The sequence below is a fragment of the Lepus europaeus genome, chromosome 9 (assembly GCF_033115175.1).
Source record: "Lepus europaeus isolate LE1 chromosome 9, mLepTim1.pri, whole genome shotgun sequence".
In the NCBI taxonomy this organism is placed as follows: Eukaryota; Metazoa; Chordata; class Mammalia; order Lagomorpha; family Leporidae; genus Lepus; species Lepus europaeus.
In genome coordinates, this window is record NC_084835.1 from 69,417,419 (window position 1) to 69,444,158 (window position 26,740).

Sequence of the window (26,740 nt, forward strand, 5' to 3'; positions counted from 1 at the left end):
TCCTCACAGGGTGACCTTTGAGGTAAGTGGAAAAAAGTGAGGTCAAGACTATCACGTGCAGCGTATGAGAACACAGAGCTGTACGGCTGTTTCTGTGCCGGGGCTACTGACAGAAGGCGGGCAGAAGCCAGGGATGCCACGATGCATCCTAAAAGGCACAGGAGAGGCGCTCTGGTGCCCTCACAAGGAATTCTCCAGTCCAGCAGTGTCGAGATAAACTGCACCCCAGAGAAAACACCAAGAAGCCTAGAAACATGTACGTGTTTTAACGTGGACTGGTTTTACCGTTGGTTACCACAGGGATGGGATCCTGTTTTGGGGAGACTTCCCACTTTACATCCTTCTAAGCCTTTGCATTTCTGAAACCACTTACTCAACATAAATTAAACTGAGCAGTTGAGTTCCTCACCTGTATGTTGGTCCTCAGATGTTAACATTAGCGCAGAAACGCAACTAGAAGTGGTAAAGCTCGTTAGAAATTCAGCCCGAGCCTGAGACGCATTTCTGCCTCCCCCCCTCCCCCCAAGGTGCTACGCTGTGCGTCATCTGCCAGGATAGAAGCTCCTTACGCCAGACCATTGTCCGCTTAGAGCTGGAGGACGAGTGGCAGTTTCGCCTGAGGGACGAGTTTCAGACTGCGAACAGCAGTGACGACAAACCTCTCTTCTTTCTTACTGGACGCCACGTTTGAGCTTTTGGAGAGAACGAAAACAGCAATGGGATGCCTAGGTGGGGAGGGACAGAAACACTGGGCATTTTTTTTTCTTTAAAGTACAATCACTGAGGAGCGAAGTGCAACATACGTGTCTATTCTCCAAAGAACTCCCCAAAGCCGCCCCAGGTCTTTGGGGACGTCACTCTTCTTCAGTTCTACTTACAGGACCTTAAACTTGGGGTAACTCCACCCTAGGCAGTTATTCAGTTCCTTAAGCAGTGGTCTGCCCGTGGGATCCAGAGGATTCACTTTGGAGAACAAACATGGAGCTGGCATTTTTCTACTACACTGTGTTATGGGAAACGGACTCTGCGCACGAGCTAGCTTGAATGTGACAAGAGACTCACACTGTTGGTGTGGAATTCATTGAAGATTAACGTTCGAGGCCTGAACCCTCAGTTTCTCTTCAGAGCTGTACTTCGGTACAGTATTACTCAGGGGTCTGAATGATAGAATGTAGAAGATATTTGTATTTAAAAAAAAAAAAAGTAGCTTTGTCTTTCTCTGTGCAGTGTTAGTTTAAGATTTATAATCTTATACGTATTGAAACTTTTGGCAAATTTCCACAGGAGTTTAAAGTTTACTATTTAAACTGAACAAGCAAATTGGTAAATGCAGAGCAGACATTGTGTGCGTGCATTTATGTGGCTTCTCCTGGCTTAAGTCCTTTGCTTTTCCCCATTCTTTAAAATGTTGCTGGTCTTTAAGCACACCATGTCTATGAGAACATGCAACAGTGAATAACCTTAGGCCAGATTTGTGACCATATTAAATAGGTTTCTGCCACTCTGAATGTTAGAAAGGAACAGTAAGAATACATTTAGCTGATTTAGTTGAGCCAGTTCAGAAGCTTTCAACAGTTAACCTGCACCCACGCTGTTTTGGTTGGAATTAAGCAGTTGGCACCAGCAAAGCTCAAGGCAGGCTAAGGTTCTGTTGTGGAGTAGAACTAGTTCATTTCCTTTCAGAGACTCGAGCAAAGTTTCCTTTAAAGGACACTGAGTGTCAGCGGCCTTACACTGACAACATAAACTGCTGTAAAGGGAAATAGAGCCATAGAGAGATAACTGTTTTACTTAACCCCACCAGTGACTCTTGTACGGGGAGTCAGGAAGATTCCATGAAGGCTTTTTGACTCACAAAAACCAGCAGATGTCTCCAAATGTTTGTGTCTACAGATTTCACACCAAGTATCGTAACCAAAAAGATTTTAGAGAATGTTCTAGAACTAAGTCTACTGGCAGTATACACTTTAATTACGCCCATTCTCATTATTACACAATCTCTTGATTTTCTCAGCCCATCACTCTTTATCTTCCACTTAAAAGGACCATTTTTACTGGCATTGATCTTGTCACCCACACGAATGAAAGGTGTCCACTGAGCCTGCATTTACGTAAAACAGAGTGTTACCTGACCAGCTTCATGATCCTGTGCTAACAAAGGGTTTACAGTTAATGGAGATGCAGTGTACTGGAGTGAGAATGATTCTGGAGATCTACTTATGATGCTTTAAATGTATTCTGAAACGAACAATTTCTTTTAACCCCATTTTTAACTGTCCTTTAGAGGACCTGCCTTATAAATACTCCTTAATTTTAGAATCTTTTGGTGAAGAGGTACGTTTTGAAGCATCTTGGTTTAGATATGAATGTATTTCACTTGATCCTGTTTTACTGAAAGGGCCTAATGCAGACGGTATCAAGAAACCCACTGTTTGTGCAATATTCCAGTAATATTTACTTTATAGGGCAAATAAAATACTTGAAATAATTCTAAAACAGCTGTACCCGGGGCAGATGGCCTCTCAGGGTTTCTTCTGGCTTTTTATGACTTCATAGTCTAAAGAACTTTTCTTTTTAAAGTAGTTATTTTTAATTCAAGTACTCCATTTAACTTTGCGGAAGAGAAATGCCAGAATAAAGCCAAAGGACCATCACCTCAGTGAAGCAGAAATTGAATTGACTTGCTTATTCTCTTCAAAGCATATCTTCGTAAAGTCTGGATTTTTAAAAATCACCTTATCAGTATAATTCTTTAGAGCTAAAGTATAGTTCTGTAGAGAATGTTGGGTCCTTCTTCAAGGATCAACTTGCACAAATACAGGGCACCATGACTTGTTAATATGTATCTTGGTGTGTTTTGTTTTAAGCTTTCCATCCCTTAGAATGCTTAATGTGGGGTGAGTGGATCCACTAGGCCTACACATTAACTTGACTGTAGTCCTGCTGAACCTTGGCGCGTATCAGTTCATACAGGTGAATGCTGAATGTAAACTAAAAATTTGAATTGTTGGAGGCAGTTTTTTTGGCTGTAATTTATGCAATTGCTTTTTGTGATTTTTAGGAAAGGGGGCACCTGTGTTATTACTGTAAACTTTTCTTAACCAAAATTTGGTGAATTTCACTAGTCTACCTCACAATTTGTTTGATTCTAAATTGTCTTAAGTTGTGTCCATAGTATGTTCTTGTCCTTTCATGTAATTTGGTGAATGTATTAAAGTTTCTCCTACCCCTCCCACCTCGCAAAAAGTTTGTTTGAACTAATGTGCTGGTATGCTAAAAACAGAAATGAGCTCACTGATTTTGGCAATGTCCAAGAAAGGCTGAAGTCCCCACATCAAAGGTCGGGTGATTCTTAAGATTGTGCTATTCTAGCAGAACACTCCAAGAAGTGCTAAATAAACATTGGTTACACATACATCTGTAGCTTATACACATAACCTACAGACCCATTGGCAGACTTCCATACAAAGAGATGTTAGAAATATTCGTGGTATACCCCAAATCTTTAATAGATGGCAACCCTACTCACTTTGGTGTCCTTCTCAGTCCTGTCAACAACTGGATTGGTACAAGTATGAAACGAGGTGTTCAACTTCACCTGATTTTACCAGCTGTTAAGAAATAACCTGTTATCCCAGAAAAGTGCCTTTCAGCTCGATTGCGTAAACAGTAGTAAACAGGGCAGGCGCTGTGGCACAGCGGGTTAAGCCATGGTCGGAGACACCAGCTTCCCGTAAGAGTGCTGATTCAAATCCCAGCTGCTTCACTCTTGCTAATGCTTCAAGTCCCTGCTAAAGCAACCGAGAAAGCAGCAGATGATGGCCTGAGGCCCGGATGGAGTTCTGGGCTCCTGGCTTCAGCCTGGCCCGGTCCTTGCTACTGCAGCCACTTGGGGAGTGACCCAGCAGACCGAAGATCTTTCTCAGTAATTCTGTCCTTCAAATAAATAAGACTTTAAAGATGAATAAATTTTTAAAAGTAGTAGAATTTGACGGAGAACCCACTAAAACACTTCTGTAGGATAAAGGCCCCTGGGCACACTCAGGAGGGCAGTGTGATGACGCCAGTGTTCCAGTGCTCTCCAATACCAGCACCTGTGAGACTGAGTGCTGCCCCTTCATAATAACCACCTGGGCCCTACACAACCAGGGAGCCAACATCCCTCAGTCTTCTCAGACATGGAAACTGGCCCCGAGCCTCCCGTGTGACTAGAGTACCGTTAGGATACTGAAACCCTAACCTCACCGAAAAAACCATCACTCTGGACGACAGGCTTCTAAGGCTACTCACTGTTCTCTGCACTGCCTAGTCCCAAGCCTGCGAACCCATCTACTTCAGTGACTATGACAAAAGAAGGAATACGAAAGCAAACGCAAGGCCACTGGGTTGTTTTCTGACCACTTCACCCCATAAACAGTTCAATGTGTTTGATTTGTAAGAGGGTGAGGTTGGACGGTTGCTGTAGACACGAATCACCCTCCCTTCTGCCAGAAGACTCACGAGAAAGACATGTAGGTCTGCAGTCGCCACCTGGGAAAGCAGCAACCACCACAGCCCTGGGACAACACGGCGGACAGGAACGCGGCTGTGCTCTCGGGATGGGGGCAGAAGGGGGCAGAAGGCGACAGCCTCGCAAGAGCTGAGTGAGCACAGCCGCTCGGCAGCTCCACAGCAGCGCTGCCTCAGGGCTGTCTTGCACACACCGCCTTCATGCTTCCGCCTTCTACACAGGTAAGATCTTTCTGTAATTCCTGATAAACCAAAACCACCGTGTGCCCATGCAGGTGAGCTGACAGCCCATAAAAATCTCATGGTTCCTATTAATGTCTACATAGTAGACACTGAAGAAAAAGGTCAGCAACTGAGAGCCCACGAAGAAAATCACGGTGTATAGGCAGCGTTGTGTCATCGGCAATCACCACACCACCCCTCAGTTCCCCCAGGCCGTCAGGGTGTACTCACCGCCCCAGTGCTGCTGCCAGACGCTGCTCTCTCCGCCACGTGGATTCTCTTCAGGCTTCAGTTACAGTGCGGCAGTGCCGGCTGCGGTCTGATTCTTGAAACTCCTCCCATGGTTTCTACCACTCTCCTCTTTGCTCTCGCCTTCTCAGGTACTCTTCTTCTGAAACCCTCAACTGACGGCATTCCTCAACTGTCTCAGAACCTTCTCACTTTCCAAACCCTGTGCGATCTCTACGAAACCTCACTCTTACTTGCTCAGTCCAAACTGTCAAGCTCTAGCCTCACAGGTGCCAGTGTGTACTAGCTGGGTACTTCCACCATGAGATTCCATCACCACCAAACCGCAGTCCATGTGTCGCCATGGAGTCCTCTCAATTCTCCCGTATTCCCATCTCAGTCCATTCATCTACTCAATCTCTCAAAGCAAAATTCTCACTCACCCTAGATTCCCCCCATGATCTGATCATAAGGCATAAACCCCTATCAGTTCTTCAGTCTTCTGTTCCCACTATGTGTGTCTCATCATCTTCATAGCACAGCTGTAGCCCAGCATTTCAACACTTCACACAAAAACTGCTACAGCCAGTTTCTTAATTACTTTCTGTGCTCCTAGTACTCACTTGTAAAACCTACTTCACAAGGTCGTCGTAACTAAGTAAAAGAATGCAGCACTAAAGACAATATCTGAAAGATGGCAAATACTCAACTGTCAAGTATTACTAATTAAACTATTCTTAGAGAAATACCTAAATTTAAAAAATTTGAGGGGGCTGTGTCTTCAATATAAACATGAAAGTAAACTATATTCCCATAATAGTTAACATGTAAACCAGCCAATCAATGTATCATTTCTAAGGACACCCCTACCTCTCCTTGAAACCACCAGGTTTGGTCAAAGTAGTACACCTTGGCTTACATGGAAACCAGATTAAGAAGTTACCGTCTACCTGGGGTAGGGAATGTCCAATCTGTGAACCACATAAGGCCCATGAAATCATTTGGTCTGCCCCTAAACTGCAGGTGGGACTGGAAATTCCATAAATCTATAGCAGGCTAATTTTTTAAAGTTGATAACTTTGTATGGCCCACGATTGATGTTATAAATATCCAAATGGTAAGTGGCAGAAAAAGGGTCCCCAAGTCTAGTATACCCTAAAACCTCATTCTGTTTTAAAAAAATGCTGATTAACAAAAATCCAGGCAACTCATGGGAGAGCTGGAAGAGTCTCAAGCCCAAAGGAAAATGGAAATGTCAAAAACCAGACCATCATGATGAGCCAGAAAGAAATATTTACAGTGCTTTACCATTCTCAAAAGGAGTACTGAGTCTTCTACTATTCTATAAATAATAACAGCACAAATCTATAAGGAACAGAATATCTATTAACAAAGCCCTAAATTTTAGCTAGTTTTCAATGTGGATATGATCGTTTTAGCCAATAAATATAAGCTGAACTATAGTAGGACTTTATTATTGGGCTATAGCCCTTTATTTCTTTGAGATCAGAGAAGTACCAAGTTACTAAAATAACCAAAAGATTTTCCCTTTTAGCGATAACGTTCAACCAATTTGCTGCTTATAAAATGATCTTTTGGCAAGCTGGGGGAAAACTGCTTTTAAGTCTGTTTCAATCATATTCCAAGGTAGTAAACTGAAGAAAGTCCTTGAGAAAGCACAAATGACAACACACCATTATCTGAATACATTTCACTTAGAAAAAGCTGTCAAGTAATTTATTATTTTATTCTACATTATATACAGTTCATAAAAGGCCACAGCAGTTTTTCAACATATAAACCCTTTAAAAGTAGAGGGCACTATGAAGGATAGACAAGTATGAAAATGAAGTCCAGTAATGAGGGCATATACTCAGTGCAGTATTTCTGAGGAATAACAAAGCAGATACCGAGTCATCCGTATTTACTTGTAATTAGTCCACTGGTTTTTATAAACCTCTTTGAAATTTGTTAGGCTAAATGTGCCAAGTTGCCATTTGTTAAAAAAAAAAAAAAAGAAAGAAAGAAAGAAAGAAACTAGAATGAAAGAATAAACTTAGGGGGTACCCTTCATAATCCTCGTCAGTCCCAGGTCTCTAGGAAAGGGAGCCTCAACTCTACCACCTTCCACTTCTTCCTGACATCAAGGGAGGAAAAGCTCTGTATTGTAAATTCTTCCTGCTTATTTAGAGCTTTTCCTTTCTGAAAGAGTCTCTTAAAAGTAAATTTCAGGACTTTTACAAATTACTTTCAAATTCCTCAACACATAATATTGTACCCTCCTTGAATAATGACTTGAAAACATCGGTTTCCACTCCAAAAATACAATCTTTAAACTTATAACTGGTATCAGCAGATCAATATAAAAAAATACAGTACCAAGCTACACTGGTATATTTCCATATTAAGAACTTCAAAATATACTTATCACTGAGACCGAAGTCCTTGCATTAGTTCTCAGTCCACTATGAACAATTATCTGCTGCATGTAAACATGTCTAAATAACTATAGATAAAATACATCAATCATAAACTTCTGTAAAAGATAATAAAATATCTTCTTTAAAAAACAAAACAATAAGCTATTACTGCATTTTTCCAATTTTATGAAAATGGAACAACCACATGGTTGTTGCCAGTCCTGAGTTCATTGTAATAAAAATGGCCCTAGTTCCTGGTTAAAGTCAGCAACCAATCCATTCTCTTCAACAGACTTCTTTTAGTACTGCAGGCAAGAACTTATTTTAGGTGGTATTCTGTCCATTAATAAAATTATATACCAGAAACTGGCCAGTGCCACAGTACTGGGTCGCAAACAGTTTTCCATCAGGAGTGGGATCTGAGAAAGCAATTTCTTCTTTACTCAGATATGAGCCATATATAAAGTTACTCCTATTTAAAAAAAAGGGGGAGGATAGAAAGTTAGAATATTATTAAATCATTAAAATTAGAAAAATAACTTCATCTAAAATATTATCAATAAAGCTAAAAATTTTTTTATAAAAACAACAATGTAAAACATTTACCCAACATTTTTTCATGATAAAAATACTCAAGGTCAAAGAACTTCCTCAACCTAACCAAAGATATCAAAGAACATCAGTGGTAAAGATTGAAAACTGTTCCTTGAAGATCAGGAACAAGATAAGGCTGCTCTTGCCTCTTCTATTCAATATAGGACTGGAGGTTCTATTCAGGACAATTAGATGAAGCAAAAGGGGTAGGCCCTTTGGCCTAATGGTTAAGATGCAACTTGGGACACCTGCATCCCACACTGAAATGCCTGGGTTCAAGTCCCAGCTCTGCCCCCAATTCCAGCTCCCTGTTAATCAACAGCAGGTGATGGCTCAACTGGCAGTGTCCCTGTCACCCATATGGGAGGGACTTGGTATTTCTATACGTCTGCAACAATCTGAATATAAAAGTTAGAAAAAACTCCACTTACAGTAAAATAAAAAATAAAAATAAAAAACATTCAGGAATAAATTTAACAAAAGTATAAGGCTTATACACTAGAAATTATAAAACATTGTTGAGAGGCTAGCATTGTGGTACAAGCTGACTGGTATCCCACATCAGAGCACCCATTGGGAGTCCCAACTACTCCACTACTTCTGATCCAGCTCCCTGCTTATATGCCTGGGAAAGCAGCAAAAGATGGCCTAACTAGTTAGGCCCCTGCTACCCATGTGAGAAACCTGGATGAAGCTTCAGGCTTCTGGCTTTGGCCTGGCCTAGCACCAGCCACTGAAAACCATTTAGGGCATGAACCAGCCCATGGAAGATCTCTTTGTCTCTCCTCTTTCTCTGCCCCTGCAAATAAATAAACCTTTTGGGGGGGAAAAATGTTGAAATTAAAGCTCTAATAGAAATACATCCCGGCTGGCGCGGCTCAATAGGCTAATCCTCCACCTGCGGCACTGGCACACTGGGCTCTAGTCCCGGTCGGGGCGCCAGATTCTGTCCCAGTTGCCCCTCTTCCAGGCCAACTCTCTGCTATGGCCCAGGAGTACAGTGGAGGATGGCCCAAGTGCTTGGGCCCTGTACCCCATGGGAGACCAGGAGAAGCACAGGGCTCCTGCCTTCGGATCAGCGCGGTGCGCCGGATGCAGCGCACTGGCTGTGGCGGCCATTGGAGGGTGAACCAACAGCAAAGGAAGACCTTTCTCTCTGTCTCTCACTGTCCACTCTGCCTGTCAAAAAAAAAAAAAAAAAAAAAAAAAAAAAAAAAAATCCCAAGTTTATGGCTTAGGAAACTTAGCATTGTTAAAACGGCATAACCCTAAATTGATCTACAACTGGCCTCCTTGCAGAAATTGACAAATTAATGTGGAAATACATGGGATGAATAGTCAAAAACAATCTTTCAAAAAGAAGAAACAACAAAGTTGGAAAAGTCACAATTCACAATTTCCCATTTCAAAACATGCTACCCATAGCTATAGTACTAACAGTTGTGTAGTACTACACAGACTAGTGGAATACAACTGAGAGTCTAGATATAAAACTTCACATTTACAGTCAAATGATTTTTGATAAGCATGTCAACAGTACTCAAAAATGGGAAAAAACAAATGGTGCTGAGACAACTGGATGAGCACATGGAAAACAGACTGATGTCTACATGTGATATCTACCTCATAATGTATTCCAAAATGAACTCAAAATGCACCAAAGACTGAAATCTAAGAACTGGAACTATAAGTTCTTAGAAGAAAACAAAGGCTTGAATCTTTGGTGGTCATTAGGCAATGGCTTCTTAAATGTATTATCCAAAAGAGAAGTGATGAAAGAAAAATATGTATAACTTGGATTTTATCAAAGTGAAAAAAAGTATGTTTCCAAAGATATTTTCAAGAAGATGAAAAGATTACCATGAAAATAGAAAATATTTGCAAATCATACGCATGACAAGGGACTTGTACCAGAACACATAAAGAGCTATTGTAGCTAGCCAATTTAAAAATGGACCTATGATTTGAATAGGTTTTCTTTAAAGGTATATACAGGGCCAATAAGCACATGAAAAAAATAAATATTTACCATCATTAGTCACCAGAGAAATGAAAATCAGAACTAAATGAACGAACACTTCATACCCACTCGTATGGCTCATTAAAAAAACAGACATTAACAAGGTCGGGAATGATGTGGAGAAATTAAAACCTTCAAATATTGCTTCTGGGATTGTAAAATGGTGCAACCACTGTGGAAAACAACTTGGTAGTTTCTCAAAACAGTAAACATACACCTACCATAAGGGCCAGTGATTCTACTACTATAAGTATACACCCAAGGGAAAAACAAACACATTCACACAAAAATTTGAATATGAATGTTCACAGCATATCATAATAGCCAACAAGTGGAAACAACCCAAATGTTCAACTAGTGAACTAATAAAATGTAGTATAATTACATGTTACATTTGGCAATTAAAAACAAAAGAATAAAGTACACATAATACATACTATAATATGAATGATCCTTGAAATTATTATGCTACTGAAAGAAACCAGTACAAAAGGTCACAAGTTGTAGGATTCCGTTTCTAAAAAATGTTCAGAGTATACAAATGGAGTCATTGCTAATGGAATTTTTTTGGGAGGAGGTGATAGAAATGTTCAGAAATTGGATAGTGGGGATGATTTGCATAGCCTTCTGAATATGCTGAAACTTACTCAACTGAAAATTTAAACATGAAGTTTATGGTATATAACTATCTCAATAAGCTGTTATTTAAAAATAATTGTAGGGGGCCAGTGCTGTGGAGTAGTGGGTAAAGCCACCACCTGCAGTGCTGACAACCCATACGGGCACTGGTTCGAGTCCTAGCTGCTCCACTTCCGATCCAGCTCTCTGCTATGGCCTGGGAAAGCAGAAGATGGCCCAAGTGCTTGGGCTCCTGCATCCACGTGGGAGACCCGGAAGAAGCTATGCATTAATGAAGAGAATAGACCAAATAAGGCCCTGAGATTCTTAGAACCTTAGGATCTCACTTATAATTTATTCTTAATTATTTTAAAAGCCATACTCAGAGATCAAGATTCTGTGAATAAACAAAAACCAACAGATAGACTTAAAAATCTCTTTTGAATGATTTTTACCTCCTCCATTAAACCTTTATCAATGATGCTTTATAGAAGAAAAAACAAAATATACAATTTGAGTTTCCCCTCTTTACTTTAATAACCAATTGATAAAAATGTGAGACTCAGTTTACCAATAATATTCATCGATTAAGACAAATTGCTCTAAAAGTTAACCTCCCAGGAAATGTTTCACATTTCTTTGCTTACGTTCTCCAGTTTCAAACACAGCTTGAAATGACTTCATTATTTAAATACTGACCTTTAAAACTCTGCTTAAATCCTCAACTACCAAAAATGATTTGAGGAATTGCATTCAAATTACCTTAGGCATTCAATCATGCGAGAAGCAATTTTCTTCCGCCGCATCATGCTGAATACCCATATTCTACTGATCCCACAGATTGCAGGCTCTGGCAACGTTGAGCAGCACCAGGCTTTCTGCCTTTCAAATCTGACTTTTTCTTCTTCTGACCGGATAACTGGAAGTTTTTCTTCTATAACTCTGTAGCCCTACAGGTGTCAAAGTTGCAAGTGTTCAAGTGAGAATATTAGTTGGCACTGATCTTGTTGAGGACACTACATTTGTCTGACATTATAGCAAACTATGGGGACTCTTACACATTCATTCTCATTTTCAGAAAACAGACAAACTTTAATCTACATTCTGCTTTTATTCACTTACTGGTTATATAACCATGAGAGAAAGTCACCTGATTTCCTACGCTTTGGGTTCCTCACTAACAGGCTGGGGACATCATCTCTCCTTCTGATAGACTGCATATAGTAACACATTCAAAGAGAATCTTGCCAGTATGAGTGGCTCACAACAGGAGTTGGAAGTACTCTCCACCTCCTGCATTCTAAGGATCAGCAAAAGCACACAGTTAAGAACTCAGTAGCAATGTCAGTGTTCTGTGAAACTGGGGTTCTTGGATTCTAAGTTCTTGGGAACTAAGAACAGGGATGGCAGAGAAATCAACAGTTTACAGCAGTCCTTTCTCCACACTCCAATTTCTAAAAAAAAAAAGCTTTCAAAAACACATTTCTCCTTGCCAAGCTAGTTGTCAAAAATCAAGACCAGTCTTCTCATGGGACAAAGCATAAAACTTAAAAGCAGTTAGACAGGCCGGCGCCATGGCTCACTAGGCTAATCCTCTGCCTGCGGCGCCAACACCCCAGGTTCTAGTCTCGGTTGGGGTGCCAGGTACTAGTCCCAGTTGCTCCTCTTCCAGGCCAGCTCTCTGCTGTGGCCTGGGAGTGCAGTGGAGGATGGCCCAATACTCCGGTCCCTGTACCCACATGGGAGACTGGGAGGAAGTACCCAGCTCCTGGCTTTGGATTGGCATAGCACCGGCCGTAGCGGTCATTAGGGGAATGAACCAATGGAAGGAAGACCTTTCTCTCTGTCTCTCTCTCACTGTCTATAACTCTACCTGTCAAATAAAAAAAAAAAAAAGCAGTGAGACAACACAATTAAGAGTTAACAAAAAGGGCTGACATGATGGCACAGAGGGTTAATTCATCACCAGCATCCCACATGAGCACTGGTTCAAGTCTCAGCTGCTCTACTTCCGATCCAGCTCTGTGCTAATACCTCTGGGAAACCAGCCAAAGAGCTCAATTGCTTGAGCCCCTGTCACCATATGGGAGTTCCAGGTTCCTGGATTTGGCCTGGCTCAGTCCAGATGGAAGCTCTCTCGCTCACCTTCTCTCCTCCCTCTCAAACTCTGACTTTCAAATAAATAAATCTTAAAAAAAAAAAAAAAGTTAACAAAACCCCAAACATTACATGACTATCTTCAAGTCTAAACATTTCTACAAGTAATTTTTTGAAGTAGATGGAATAGAAATTAAACACAAGTTTGTACTGTGTAAAATTAACTCAATCTCAGTATGGCAAGCTTTTATGAGTTAGCTATTTACACAAAATTCACATCCTACAACTACCTTATTTGCTAATTATTTCAATTTTATCATAGCAAGATTTTTCAGAGCTACATAATTTTAATACACATAGCTCAACATATAGAAATAAATTCGGACTTGTTTTGACTTTTTACTTTATTAGGAAGTTTTGGGGCTGGCACTGTGGTGCAGCAGGTTAAAGCCCTGGCCTGAAGCACTGGCATCCAACTACTTGAGCCATGACCTGCTGCCTCCCAGGGTGTACATTAATGTGTAGTCTTAACCACTGTGCCAAATGCCACGTCTGCACGCAGTTATTACTATGCTAAAAGATATCAACTAACAGTGTAACATACAGTCTACACTGAACTCATGAGCAAGAATGCAGTTGAGGGGCCAGTGTTGGCACGTAGTGGCTTAAGTCTTGTCTGTGATGCTGGCATCCCATGTGTGCGCCAGTTCATGTCCTGACGGCTCTACTTCCATCCAGCTCCTCATTAAAGTGAGCAAAAGATGGCCCAAGTGCTTAGACTCCTGTACCCACAAGGAAGACCTAGATGAAGCTCCTGGTTCCTGCTTTCAGCCTGGCCTAGCCCTGGGCATCCTGTCCATTTGGGGAATAAACCACCAGATGGATGATTTCTCTTTCTGTGTCTTTCCTTCTCTCTGTAACTGCTTTTCAAATAAATAATTTTTTTAAAAGAATGCAGCTGAAAGAATTCAGGTATATCTCTAACTAGGCATAATTAGAGAATCTAGAAGCTTCTGTTTTCTTAAATTGGTCTGTTACTGTATCAACATTTATATGTGAACAAATCCCTTCCTGTGATTTTACTGCTTATTCTTTATACAGCTTGGCTTCTAAACACAAGCTATGCATTTAGAGCTCAACCAAAGAAGTGGTAATCTATCCCAGGGGTGACCAAACTTCCTATAAGAGCCTAATAGTGTTAGTCTGTGTCTTAACTGTTCAACTCTGCCCGTGTAGTGAAAGCAGCTACATACAAATATGTAAGCAAATGGGTATGGCTGTGTCACAACTTTTAAAAAAAAAACATTGGGGCCAGCTCCATGGTGCAGCAAGTTAAAAGCCCCAGCCTGCAGCGCCAGCATCCCACATGGGCACCAATTTGAATCTCAGTTGCTCCACTCCCAATCCAGCTCCCTGCTGGTATGCCTGGGAAAGAAGCGGAGGATGGCCCATGTCCTTGGGCCCCTGCACCCACATGGGAGACCCAGAAGCTCCTGGCTTCAGATCAGCTCAGCTCTGGCCATTTGTGGCCATTTGGAGAGTGAACCAGTGGATGGAAGATCTTGATCTCTCTCTCTCTCTCTAACTCTGTCTTTCAAATAAAAAAAATAAATCTTAAAAAAAAAAAAAGGTATGTTTGTTTGACTGGCAATGGCTTAACCTGCTGCACCACAATGCCTGGCCCACAATTTTATTTACAAAAAGGTGCCATATTTTGCCTGCTTTAGTTTGCCTACTTTTGAATTATTCCAATGCTAGAGGGATTAAGAAACCTATTACTAGTAACCGACATGGGAACTTCCTAGATAAATTTTAGCTGTACCTGCCATTCTGTAAGGTTCTTATCTGACTGACTTGAGAGCCTAACTCCCACACAAGACCCAACTCTACCACAGTGAAGACATCACATGGAAATTCTTATATTTACACCTTCCTTATGTAAAATGTGGACAAATTTATCTATATTGTGTTACTCAAGGTTACAGAGTAAATTCATCAAATATCAAACTACATTATATTCCATAGTAGTGATTACATAATAGTATCCTAATTCAAAAAGCTACAAGAATGGATTTTCAATGTTCTCAGCACGAACAGTAAAGCTTGAGGGGCTAGCCATGATTATCCTGATTTACACAGTGTCTCCATGTACAGAAACACTGCATGCTACCAAATGAACATGTGCAATTATGTATTAATTAAAAATACTCCACTACTAATGAATACTCTTTAAAATCACTTACCCACTGAATATGTTCTGCAATTAGGCAGCCAACTACTTTTTTGTCATTTGAAATGAAGAGAAGTGTTTTAGTTCTGGAATAGCACATTAACGGCGCCTGCTGGAAGCCTAAATCATTATCAACCATCTCTCTAATCTCGTCAACCTGCCAAATAAAGAACAGTAACTTTTAAAACAGTGAAGGCACTGTACAGACATAACAATATACTACTTCCATTCAGTAAGTTGAGTACATTATTCTAAGCAGGACATTCTCTAAACAGTTATTTTGGATGACTGTAGGGATCAACAGCTGTTTTGTTTTTTTTTTTAAATTAATTTATTTACATATATGAAAGGTAGAGTAACACAGAGGAAAGACATAAAAAAAGTTGTACTCATTTGAAAAGCAGAGTGACAGAGATTCCAACTGCTAGTTTACTACCCAAATTCTGGAGCTGGGCCAGGACAAACCCAGGAGCCTAAAACTCCATCTGTGCCTCCCAACACGGGCGGCAGGGCTCCAAGTACTTGGGCCATCCCCTGCTGCTTTCTTGGGCCCAACAGCACGGAGCTGGATGAGAAGCAGAGTCGCTGGAACTCAAACCAGCACTCCTATATGGGATGCCAGCATCTCTAACAGCGGCTTCACCTGTAGCCCCACAATGCCACAGCCATCTTCTCAAGTCTAAATTAGCATCCTCATCGCTAAAACAAAGTGCACATAAAGGAAAGAAACCCATGTTGACTTCCTATCACTGTTACATGGGCCAGACATTCTACAAGGCACTTGATGAATATTATCTCATTTAAATCCAACATCTCTTGGAGGTTTATGGTTCCTCAATTTACATGTGAGAGAAATAAGACAGCAGCTAAGACAATTTTCCATGTCAATTATTAGCATCCAGAAATCAAGAAGCAGAGATTTGAACTCTAAATGTTAATACTCATATGGCTTCTTCCATATATGGCTTCAAACATGGTTAAGTTCAAACTTTTGTAGGCACTCAAACATTAATTCCTTCTCCAGTTAAAGAATCCTACAAATATTCAGTCCGATAAAGATTGTTTGAGCTACTAAGCTTAAAATGCAAATAACCCCTAAGAATGTTAAGTACTCATACCTCTGACATGCAGAATGTCATGCAACACATCCTTTATTCACTGAAGAAGATTCAAATTCCCTTAATCCTTAATAACATCCTACAACTCCTGATTTAGTTCTTAAACACAACTTGCTCACAATTCCCTAGCTTTTAATTTTTAACCTATTATGGGTTACTAACTAGCAATATACTAAGCTGCAGCTTACAAAGATTTTGCCTTGAGAAACTAAACTGAGGATACCAGCATTTACTAAAGATTCTTAGTGAAGCAGGTAAAGCCACTGCTAGCAGCACTAGCATCTTTTATGGGCACCAGTTCTTATCCTGGCTGCTCCACTTCTGATCCAGCTCCCTGCTAATGGCCTGGGAAAAGCAGCAGAAGATGGCTCACGTATTTGGGCCTGTATCACATAAGTGGAAGACCGGATGGAAAGACCTCAGCCTAACCTAGCCCTGGCCACTGGGGCCATCCAGTGGATGGAAGATCCCCACCCCACCCTGTCCCAGATCACTACCTCTCTATAACTCCAAATTTCAAATAATTAAATAAGTAGAAGTCTGGCTGCACATATGGTAATATAGCAAAGTCCCACTGTGTATTTTTGAATAACTAAAATTCCAAAAATTCTATAATTTTTCATTTAGTCAGTCATTGGTTCAACAAGTATTTGCAATGATAAATGTTTCAAATACAAGAAAGTTTGGGTATGTTTATGTGGCATTCTAAATGCCAGAGTCTATACTATCAGGCACTGGCAATATGAAGACTTGTTTGGGTATCTGGGATTGTCCAGGCATACGAGGGGCGTAAAGTCAGGAAACACAGAAAAAATGTCTATGTTAAATGCAATGTTCAGCTACATTTTCAAATAATATGTACAAAATGTCTCCCATCAGCCTATCAAGGTGAAGTATACCTAAATGTAAAGAGGTCAACTATTACACCGGCGCCGTGACTTAACAGGCTAATCCTCCACCTTGCGGCGCCGGCACACCGGGTTCTAGTCCCAGTCGGGGCACCGATCCTGTCCCGGTTGCCCCTCTTCCAGGCCAGCTCTCTGCTGTGGCCAGGGAGTGCAGTGGAGGATGGCCCAAGTGCTTGGGCCCTGCACCCCATGGGAGACCAGGAGAAGCACCTGGCTCCTGGCTTCGGAACAGCGCGGTGCGCCGGCCGCAGCGCACCTACCACGGCGGCCATTGGAGGGTGAACCAACGGCAAAAGGAAGACCTTTCTCTCTGTCTCCCTCTACTGCCCACTCTGCCTGTCAAAAATTAAAAAAAAAAAAAAAAAAAAAAAAAAAAAGAGGTCAACTATTAATCTAAAAAAGAAAAGAAGTATAATATTCATTGTGCTTCCAGACATTCTGGACATAGTGTAATTATTTGAGTTTCATAGGTAACAACTGGACCCAGTGCTTATATAAGAAGAATTTCTTTGGGCTGGCATTGTGGTGTAGTAGATTAAGCCTCCACTTGCAATGCTGGCATCCTATATGGGCACCAGTTCACAGCTGCTCCGCTTCTGATCCAGCTCCCTGCAAATACACCTGGGAAAACAGCACAAGATGGCCCAAGTACTTGGGCTCCTGCAGCCATGAGGGAGACCTGGAAGAAGCTCTAGGCTCCTGGTTTTGGCCTGGCCCAGCCCTGCCTGTTTCAGTCACTTGGGAAGTGGACCAGGGATGGATGATTGCACACTTTGTATTCTCTACTTCTGTCTCTCCTCCTCTGTAACTCTGCCTTTCAAATAAATAAAATATAAAGCTTAAATTAAAAAAAAGGAACTTCTGATAAAATGATCCAGAGAATGAAGGGAAACATACCAAGGATATTACTTAAAAATGTAGTTGAAGTATTACTTAAAAATAAATTTACTCAATGTTCCTGACTTTGAAGATACTCTATGTGACAAAATGGTTGCAAGCTTCGTTATCTCTCTGGTTCATTTCTCAACATATTAAATTCTCTGAACCCTTATGATATGGAACTCTAAACTGGACTAACACCTGGCTGACAGCAGGTAAAAGAATTTTCTTTACATTTTCTACATTACATTGATAAATCAGGATATACTTTTTTCCTTCTCTAAAACACTATATGATTACCTCACACGTTTAATTTCTGTTTTATGATGACTTAATGCTAAATCCCCTTCTATAATAAGTTTATTTATTTGGAAGACAGAGTTAGAGACATACACATACACACACACACACACAGTGAAATCTCCCACTCACTGGTCAACTCCCCAAATGGCTACAACAGCCAGAAGTGGGCTGGGCCGAAGCCAGGGACCAGGAGTTTCCTCCAGGTACCCCACGTGAATGCAAGGGGCTCAAGCACTTGGGCCATCCTTCACTGCTTTCCTAGGTGCATTAGCACGAAGCTGGATCCTAAACCAACACCCATAAGGGAATGCTGGCACTGCAGGCCAGTCCCTGTAATAAACTTTTATTCAGAAATTCACTCTTAGAATGAAACTTATTTTATTAATTTTAATTTTCTAAATTATAACTCAAAAAAGTATTTGAAAGACAGAGCAACAAAGAGAGGAAGAGATGGAAACGGAGAAAGAGAGCAAGATCTTTCTTCCAGTCACTGGTTCACTCCCTAAATGGCTACCACAGTCAGGTCTGAGCCAGGAACCGGGAATTCCATCCTGGTCTCCCACATGGGCGACAGGGGCCCAAGGACAAGGGTCATCTTCTATAGCCTTCTCAGGAGCATTAGCAGGAAGCTGGATCAAAAACAGAGCAGCTGGGAATCAAACCAGCATTCCAACATGGGATGTTGGCATCACAAGTGGTGGCTAACCAACTGCACCAACCCTACAATTCAACTTTAATTGTCATTCTGATTCTTGAAATCACATACGTGACATCATTCATTAACTGAACAATTTCATCAATTAAATTAGTGACAATACTGGGTCATAACCAATTCATCAAAATTCATTTCACAAATTCTGAATACAATACAAAATTCAATGTAATTTTTCAATTGGGCTGTATTCTTTAAATGCCAATTTCCCGTTTTCAGGATTGGTGTTGAAATGTGCTTTGCCAGCTATGTGTTTTCTTCTTATAATTAGCTGTAAAATGGTATACTTCTATAGAAAGTTTCACTGGGAATTTACCTTTTTCAAGGCATACTTTGGGTCTTCAGGAAGAACCATTATTATCCTGCCATCAGGGTACTCAGCCAGAATCCTTTCTTTTTTCCAGCCCTAGATGTAAAAAGGGATAAATTATATGTATATTTTATTCATCATACCCATGTACAAGAGAAAAAGTATGTCAATTTGTCTAAAAAATGGCAAACATGGAAAAATATATACTCATTAATAAGGCATGATAAATATGCTATTTTGTTAGCATACAAAAGGTACAAAGCAAGCTAATTTCTCTCCACTACTCAGATATATATATGTGTATATAATGCCACAAAATATTTCTAATTTGTTATTTCCCATCTTAAATTAATTCTGAAAATCACACATCAAAAGCAAGCCCCTTAAAGTCAGTGATTGCCAGAGCCTATCTCAGATTCCTGATATAAAAATTAAACTCTTTAAGTTCTTTGGAACATGGTTACCTCCACAAACACACACTCATAGTTCTATGTCTGGCATGCCAAAGACCTCCAGGAGGTTTTACATGAACTGATTTGCATGCAGTAGCCCAGTATGAAAGGAACAGTTTTTATTTTTATTGATCACAACTATCAAAGCCACAAGAAGGAGACTATAAAAAATATAACTACCTTCTAAGAATCTAATAGGGAAGGAGAGGCTACGTTGTGTGTATCTGAAGTTAAACATACTCAAAAAAAGAGAGGTAATAAACTCTTCTTCAGATCCACACTCGTGGTGATTAATGAGCAGAACCTGCATGAAAAAAACAAAACAAAACAAAAGCCACTTAAATCTAGCAAGATGGGACTGAACCAGAGTTTAAAACTAGGAACTTTGAAGTTCAAAATAAGTACAGAAGGAATGAGTTGAACTAGTTGCTCCATTTGTCTTACCCAACCAACTTAACATAAAAAAAAGTCTTTTGAGAAGCATTTTGTACTTCTATTAGATAAAGTCATCATCTTTCTTCTGATAGATTTCTGCTGAGAACATAAAAGCTCAATGAAACTCAGAAAAAGATAACTACATTTAAAAAAAAAAAAAAACACTATGACAAGCCTAAAAGGAAGCTGGTTTTTTCAAACATTCTAGAATGGGCATTTTGGAGGGGAGCAGGATCTTAGGTAGGGACAAAATCCTGGTAAGAAACTTGGTAAATGTAACAATTAAAGAGTATTTAAAAAAAAAAAAAAAAAACTTTAAAAATCCAAAATGTTTTTTATAAAATAGAACATCCAAAGGAAAAGTAAAATTCAGTGATAAAAACTAATTATGATGGTAAAATAGTCTCAAGAACTGTAAAGAAAGGAGCTGAAACAGAAGCCAAAGTCCTTTTCTTAATAATAAACTGAATCTGAACCATATACAGATCTGAATATAGGCACACAATTTTTAAAAGACATAAAAGATAGCTCTATAAAGTTTACATTAAGATACTTGTAGAAAACTTTTAAATGAACCTATTTTCAATAAAATGAAAATGGACATTTTACACTTAAAAAAATCAAATTATAAATTCAATGAAGAACTACAAGTTACAAGAAAGCCGTATGTCCTGGATTGAATTAAAAACTATTTTCCTATTAATTGCCTTTAATAAAAACTTAATGCTGACCTCATGTTGCATAACACAGACATTAGACAAATTATTTTCCTTTACTAACTTTGTAACACAAAACTTTCTCTTGAAACAACTTGAGATTTGCATGCTCATGCATAAAATTTTATCCTAATTGGATCTGATATAATTTTGTGTTTTAAATACTATTATTTCTTCAAGTATGAAATCAAAGGTCTTTACATCTGTGAAGCAGGAATTGCAAGGCAGAATTATTATTGCTTAGATTTCTAATATTCATGAAAGTGGCATGTTTTAGTAGAAAAAAAAAAGAATTTTAATAGTTTGAGTAAAAGTTCAAGGCTTAGATTCTTATTCTCGGTAGGTATCAGATGTAAGGCCTTGAGCAAAACACTGGAACTCTGGTTTTTTTGGTTTGCTTGTTTTTTGTTGTTTTTGTTTGTTTGAAGATTTAGTTTATTTATTTGAAAGGCAGAGTCATAGAGATAGAGAGAGGGAGGGAGGGAGAGAAAGATTTTCCATCTGCCAATCAGCAGCAAAAGCCGGGGCTGGGCCAGGCCAAAGACAGAAGCTAGAAACTTCTTCGGGGGCTCCCACATGGGTGCAGGGGCCAATACACTTGGGCCATCTTCTGCTGCTTTCCCAGAGGTATTAGCAGGGTGCTAGTTGGGAAGCAGAGCAGCCAGGACAGGAACTGATACCCACATGGGATGACAGTATTGCAGGTGGCAGCTTAACCCACTATGCCACAGCGCCAGTCCCTGACCTCTGTTTTCTCATCTAAGTGATCGGCAGAATGGCTGTTACCAATGGGCTATAATTAAAAGGACTGCTCACACAGAGTTGCCCAGATACCAGCAATGCCATGTAACGTCCATTCTCCCCTCCTCCAGTATCAAACTATGATTAATGCACTACCTTAAGAAAACACAGCCAATCAATAAAATATCCTTAAAGCTAAATACAACATATTCAATTCATGGACAAAACAAAGATTAAAGAATCAAATCACATACTCAAGATATTTATATGCCTCAGATGCAGTTAACACTTTACTGGTCTCAAAAATCACGTCACCATTGATTTTAGAGATGATGTCTGTCAGCCGCTTGATATTGAGGCAGAGGTGGAAGGTACTGATTGGTACATAAATCTTTAAAAACAAAACAAACATCACTAACAAATACTGCAAGGGAAAAAGAGATGAGAGGGAACATTCAGACTAAATGTCTAATGTATGCAATGTAAAGGCAACCACGTAGCCACAGTGCACTTATACTTCTCACCTTTAGCTCTTAACATGTCACACATATCCCTCTGCTTAGCAAGGAGTATTTCTAAAACCCAAATTTTCTTTTTTTTTTTTTTCTAAGATGTATTTATTTGCTTGAAAGGCAGAGTTACAGAAAGAGGGAAAGACAGAGACCGATCTCCCACCCACTAGCTTACTCCCCAAATGGCAGCAGTCACCAGTAACTGCCAGAGCTGAACTGGCTGGAAACCAGGGTCTTCTTCCAGGTCTCCCACGTGGGCACATGGGCCCAAGTACTTAGGCCATCTCACGCTTCTTTCCCAAGCACATTAGCAGAGAGCTGTATTTGAAGTGGAGAAACTGGGACTCAAACCAGAGCCCATAAGGGATGCAGAAGCCACAGGCAAAGGCTTTACTTGCTATGCCACAATACCGGCCCGCAAAATCCAAATTTCCTTAATTCACCCATCTGGCTGCTTGAAATGCACAAACTTTATAGTAATAACTTGAATTTCTAATAGCAATAATTTTTATCTTCTTACTACTGTAGTTATTCTAAGCTTTAGGATCTTCAGATCAGAAAATTTCTCCTTCTATTCCACTAAAAAATTTTCACAACTGAAAACAAAATACAATGGGTGATGGACACATTGATATATATACAATTTTGAAAATTCATCAATCACTTAAGATTTGTGCATTTAACTGTATATAAATTATCTCTTCAAAAAAGTTTATACTAATCACTTTGAAAAAAGGTTGAGGGGCTGGTGCTGTGGCACAGCAGGTAAAGCCACCACCTGCAGTGCCAGCATCTCAAATGGGCGCCGGTTCGAATCCCAGCTGCTCCACTTCCAATCCAGCTCTCTGCTACAGCCTGGGAAAGCAGCAGCAGATCAAGTGCTTAGGCCCCTGTGCACACATGGGAGACCTGGAAGAAGCTCCTGGCTCCTGGCTTCAGATTGGCCCAGCTCTGGCTATTGTGGCCACTTGGGAAATAAATCAGTGGATCAAAGACATTCTCTCTCTCTCTCTCTCTCTCTCTCTCTGCTTCTGCCTCCCTATAACTCTGTTTTTAAAATAAATAAATAAATCTTTAAAAAAAAAAAGGGAAAAAAGATTGAGTGACAATACACATTTGAATGAATAACTGAAGAAATAAAACCAACAACTAACTTACAAACATCACCAACAGGAGCCGCCTGCAGCACCAGCATCCCACATGGGCCCCATTTCTACTCTCTACTTCTGATCCAGCTCCTTGCTAATGTCCCTGGGAAAGCAGTGAAACGTGGTCCAAGTGCTTAGAACCATGCACCCACTTGGGAGACCTATTTGAAGCTCCTGGCTTCAGCCTGGCCCAGATGTGGCCATTGTGGCCATTTGGGGATAGAACCAGCATATGGAAGCTCTCTCTCTCCCTCTATCTTTCCTTCCTTCTTTTTAACTCTCCCTTTCAAATACATAAATCTTTAAAAACAAAACAAACATCACTGACAAATACTGGAAGAGAAAAAGAGATGGAGAGGGAACATTTAGACTAAAAGAGACTTACGAGGCCAGCATTGTGTTCAAGCACTGGTTCAAGTCCTGGCTGCTCCTACTGCTAATGCTCCTGGGAAGGCAGAAGATGATGGCCTCTGCCACCCATGTGGGAGACCACGATGGAGTTCCTAGCTCTTGGCTTTAGCCTGGCCCCAGACCTGGCTGCTGCAGCCATTTGTGGAATGAACCATTAGATGAAAGAACATCTCTCACAGCAGGCACTATGGTGTAGCGGGTAAAGCCACTGCCAACAGTGTCAGCATCCCATATGGGTGCCAGTTCTAATCCCAGCTGCTCCTTTACCGATCTGCCATGGACTGGAAAAGCAGTAGAAGATGGCCCAAGTCCCTGGGCCCCTGAACCTGCATGGGAAACCTGGAAGAAGCTCCTGGCATGGGATCGGCGCAGCTCCAGCCAGTGCAGCCAATTGGGGAGTGAACCAGCAGAGGGAAGACCTCTCTCTCTCTCTCTGCCTCTCCTTCTCTCTCTGTGTAACTCTTTCAAATAAATAAATAAAACTCTTAAAAAAAAAAAATGAAAGAAAGTTCTGTCTCCCCACCTCCCTCCCCTCTTTTTTTTTTTTAAAGATTTTTTTTTTATTTATTTGAAAGGTAGAGTGACAGAAAGGAAGAGACAGAGGTAGAGAGAGAGGCCTGCCATCTGCTGATTCACTCCCCAAATGGCCACAATAGCCAGGGCTAGGCCACACCGAAGCCAGGAGCCAGGAGCTTCTTCTGGGTCTCCCATGTAGGTGCAAGGGCCCAAGTACTTGGGCCATTTTCTGCTGCTTTCCCAGGCGCATTAGCAAGGAGCTGGATCAGGAGTAGAATAGCTGGAACTGGTACCTATATGGGATGCCTGCACCACAGGCTGTGTGGTTTTACCCTCTAAGACACAGAACTGTCCCCGAATCTGCCTTTCAAATAAATAAACCTTGAAAAAAAAAAAAGGAGGAGGGGAGGTTGGCACTGTGGCATATCAGGTGAATCTGCCGCCTGCAGTGCTGGTATCCCATGTGGATGCCAGTTCGAGTCCCAGCTGCTCCACTTCCAATCCAGCTCTCTGCTATGGCCTGGGAAAGCAGAGGAAGATGGTCCAAGTCCTTAGGCCCCTGCACCCACATGAGAGACCTAAAAGTAGCTCCTGGCTTCGGATCAACATAGCTCCGGCCATTACAGCCATCTGGGGAAGTGAACCAGCGGATGGAAGACCTCTCTCTTCCCCACTCTGCCTCTGCCTCTCTGTAACTCTGCCTTTCAAATAAATAATCTTTTTTTTTTTTTTAAAAGGAAACACTTAAAAGAGAAGCTAACCAATGTACTGTATATATTTTAATTCAAACAGCACAAAAAATTATGAGATATCGGGGAAATTGAAACCTGATAGAATACTTGATATTAAATAACTAGTTAACTTTTAAAAGATGTATTATATTCTCTAAAGCATTTTATGCTTTAAAAAAAAAAGTAGGAGCAAGCATTTAAAAATGTTCATTTCTAGGTATATATATATTGCTTTGATAAACTTTATAAAAAAGATTGGAGTTGATGAATTGAAAACATGAAGGTCATCCTTTATATACTTAAACTGTTAAAAAGATTTTGAAGGTCTGGTTTTGTGGCTTAGCGGGTAAAGCCTGCTTGTGATTTTGCATCCCATACGGGTGTGAGTTTGTATCCTGACTTCACTTCCCATCCAGCTCCGTGCTAATGGCCTGCAAAAAGTAGGGGGAAATAGCCCAAGTACATGGACCCCTGCCATCCACATGGGAGGCCCAGAATAAACTCCTGGCTCCTAGCTTCAGCCTGGCCCAGCCACTGCCATTACGGCCATTTAAGGAATGAATCAATGGACAGAAAATCTCTGTCTCTTCCCTTCTTGTAACTCTTTCAAATAAAGAAATCTTAAAAAAAAATGATTTAGAAAGAAATGTGAAAAAAAAATTCTTCAGAATAAAGAACAAATGCCCTTGCTGGCACCGCGGCTCACTTGGCTAATCCTCTGCCTGCGGTGCCGGCACCCCGGATTCTAGTCCCGGTTGGGGCGCCGAATTCTGTCCTGGTTGATCCTCTTCCAGTCCAGCTCTCTGCTGTGACCCATGAAAGCAGTGGAGGATGGCCCAAGCACTTGGGCCCAGCACCCGCATGGGAGACCAAGAGGAAGCACCTGGCTTCGGATCAGCGCAGCTCCGGCCATAGCGGCCATTTTGGGGGGTGAACCAACAAAAGGAAGACCTTTCTCTCTGTCTGTCTCTCTCACTAACTCTGTCAAAAAAAAAAAAAAGAACATGCTGAAAGAAAAGTAAGTGTTGTTTTTTTGTGGGTCAGGTGTCATGGTGCTGCAGGTTAAGCTGCCACTCAAGATGCCCACATCCCATACTGGCTCCTCCACTTCCAATCCAGCTTCCTACTGATGTTCCTGGAAATGCAAGGGATGATGGCCCAAGTACTCATGTAAGAAAACCAAAGGGAGTTCTGGGTTTCTAGCTTTGGCCTAACCCAGCCCTGGCTGTTAACGGTCATTTGGGGAGTGAGCTAGCAGATGGAAGATCTCTGTCATTCTGCCTTTCAAGTTAATAAATGTTTAAATGATTTTTCTTGACGGCAATAATATATATGTATCTATATTATTTTTTTTGACAGGCAGAGTGGACAGTGAGAGAGACAGAGAGAAAGGTCTTCCCTTTCCGTTGGTTCACCCTGCAATGGCCGCTGCGGCCGGTGCAATGCACTGATCCGAAGCCAGGCGCTTCTCCTGGTCTCCTATACGAATGCAGGGCCCAAGGACTTGGGCCATCCTCCACTGCACTCCCAGGCCACAGCAGAGATCTGGCCTGGAAGAGGAGCAACCAGGACAGAATCTGGTACCCCGACCGGGACTAGAACCCGGGGTGCTGGCACGCCTATTGAGCCATGGTGCTGGCCCGGTAATAATATATAATAAGAAAATTTTCAGTAATGCTTTCTCTCTCTCAAGATTTTATTAATTTATTTGAGAGGCAGAGTTACAGACAGTGAGAGGGAAAAACAGAGTGAAGGGTCTTCTGTCCGCTGGTTCATTCCCCAAATGGACGCAACAGCTGGAGCTGTATCGATCTGAAGCCAGGAGCTTCTTTCTGGTCTCCCATGTGGGTGCAGGGGACCAAGGACTTGGGCCATCTTCTGCTGCTTTCCCAGGCCACAGCAGAGAGCTG

The 26,740-nt window shown here is 41.0% G+C and overlaps 2 protein-coding genes across 6 annotated transcripts in view; one reads left to right on the plus strand and one right to left on the minus strand.

Moving 5' to 3' along the window:
• Positions 1-872, plus strand: part of GREB1L (GREB1 like retinoic acid receptor coactivator) — a 278,077-nt gene extending 277,205 nt beyond the window's left edge. Inside the window, exon 35 of the mRNA XM_062201447.1 lies at positions 528-872. Coding sequence (XP_062057431.1) covers positions 528-691 — 164 coding nt within the window. The 3' untranslated portion in view covers positions 692-872. The remainder of the gene's footprint in view (positions 1-527) is intronic.
• ESCO1 (establishment of sister chromatid cohesion N-acetyltransferase 1) overlaps positions 1-26,740 on the minus strand; it is a 96,671-nt gene that overhangs the window by 19,534 nt on the left and 50,397 nt on the right. For 2 of the 5 annotated variants that reach the window (XM_062201445.1, XM_062201443.1), the window contains 3 exons: positions 19,175-19,264; positions 14,952-15,095; positions 11,374-11,561 (listed from right to left, as the gene is read on the minus strand). In XM_062201445.1, coding sequence (XP_062057429.1) covers positions 11,374-11,561; positions 14,952-15,095; positions 19,175-19,264 — 422 coding nt within the window. Of the gene's footprint in view, positions 1-6,438; positions 7,852-11,373; positions 11,562-14,951; positions 15,096-19,174; positions 19,265-19,800; positions 19,925-21,766; positions 21,904-26,740 lie in introns of those variants that run through there. The other 3 variants (XM_062201444.1, XR_009866820.1, XR_009866819.1) reach the window with 3 other exon arrangements.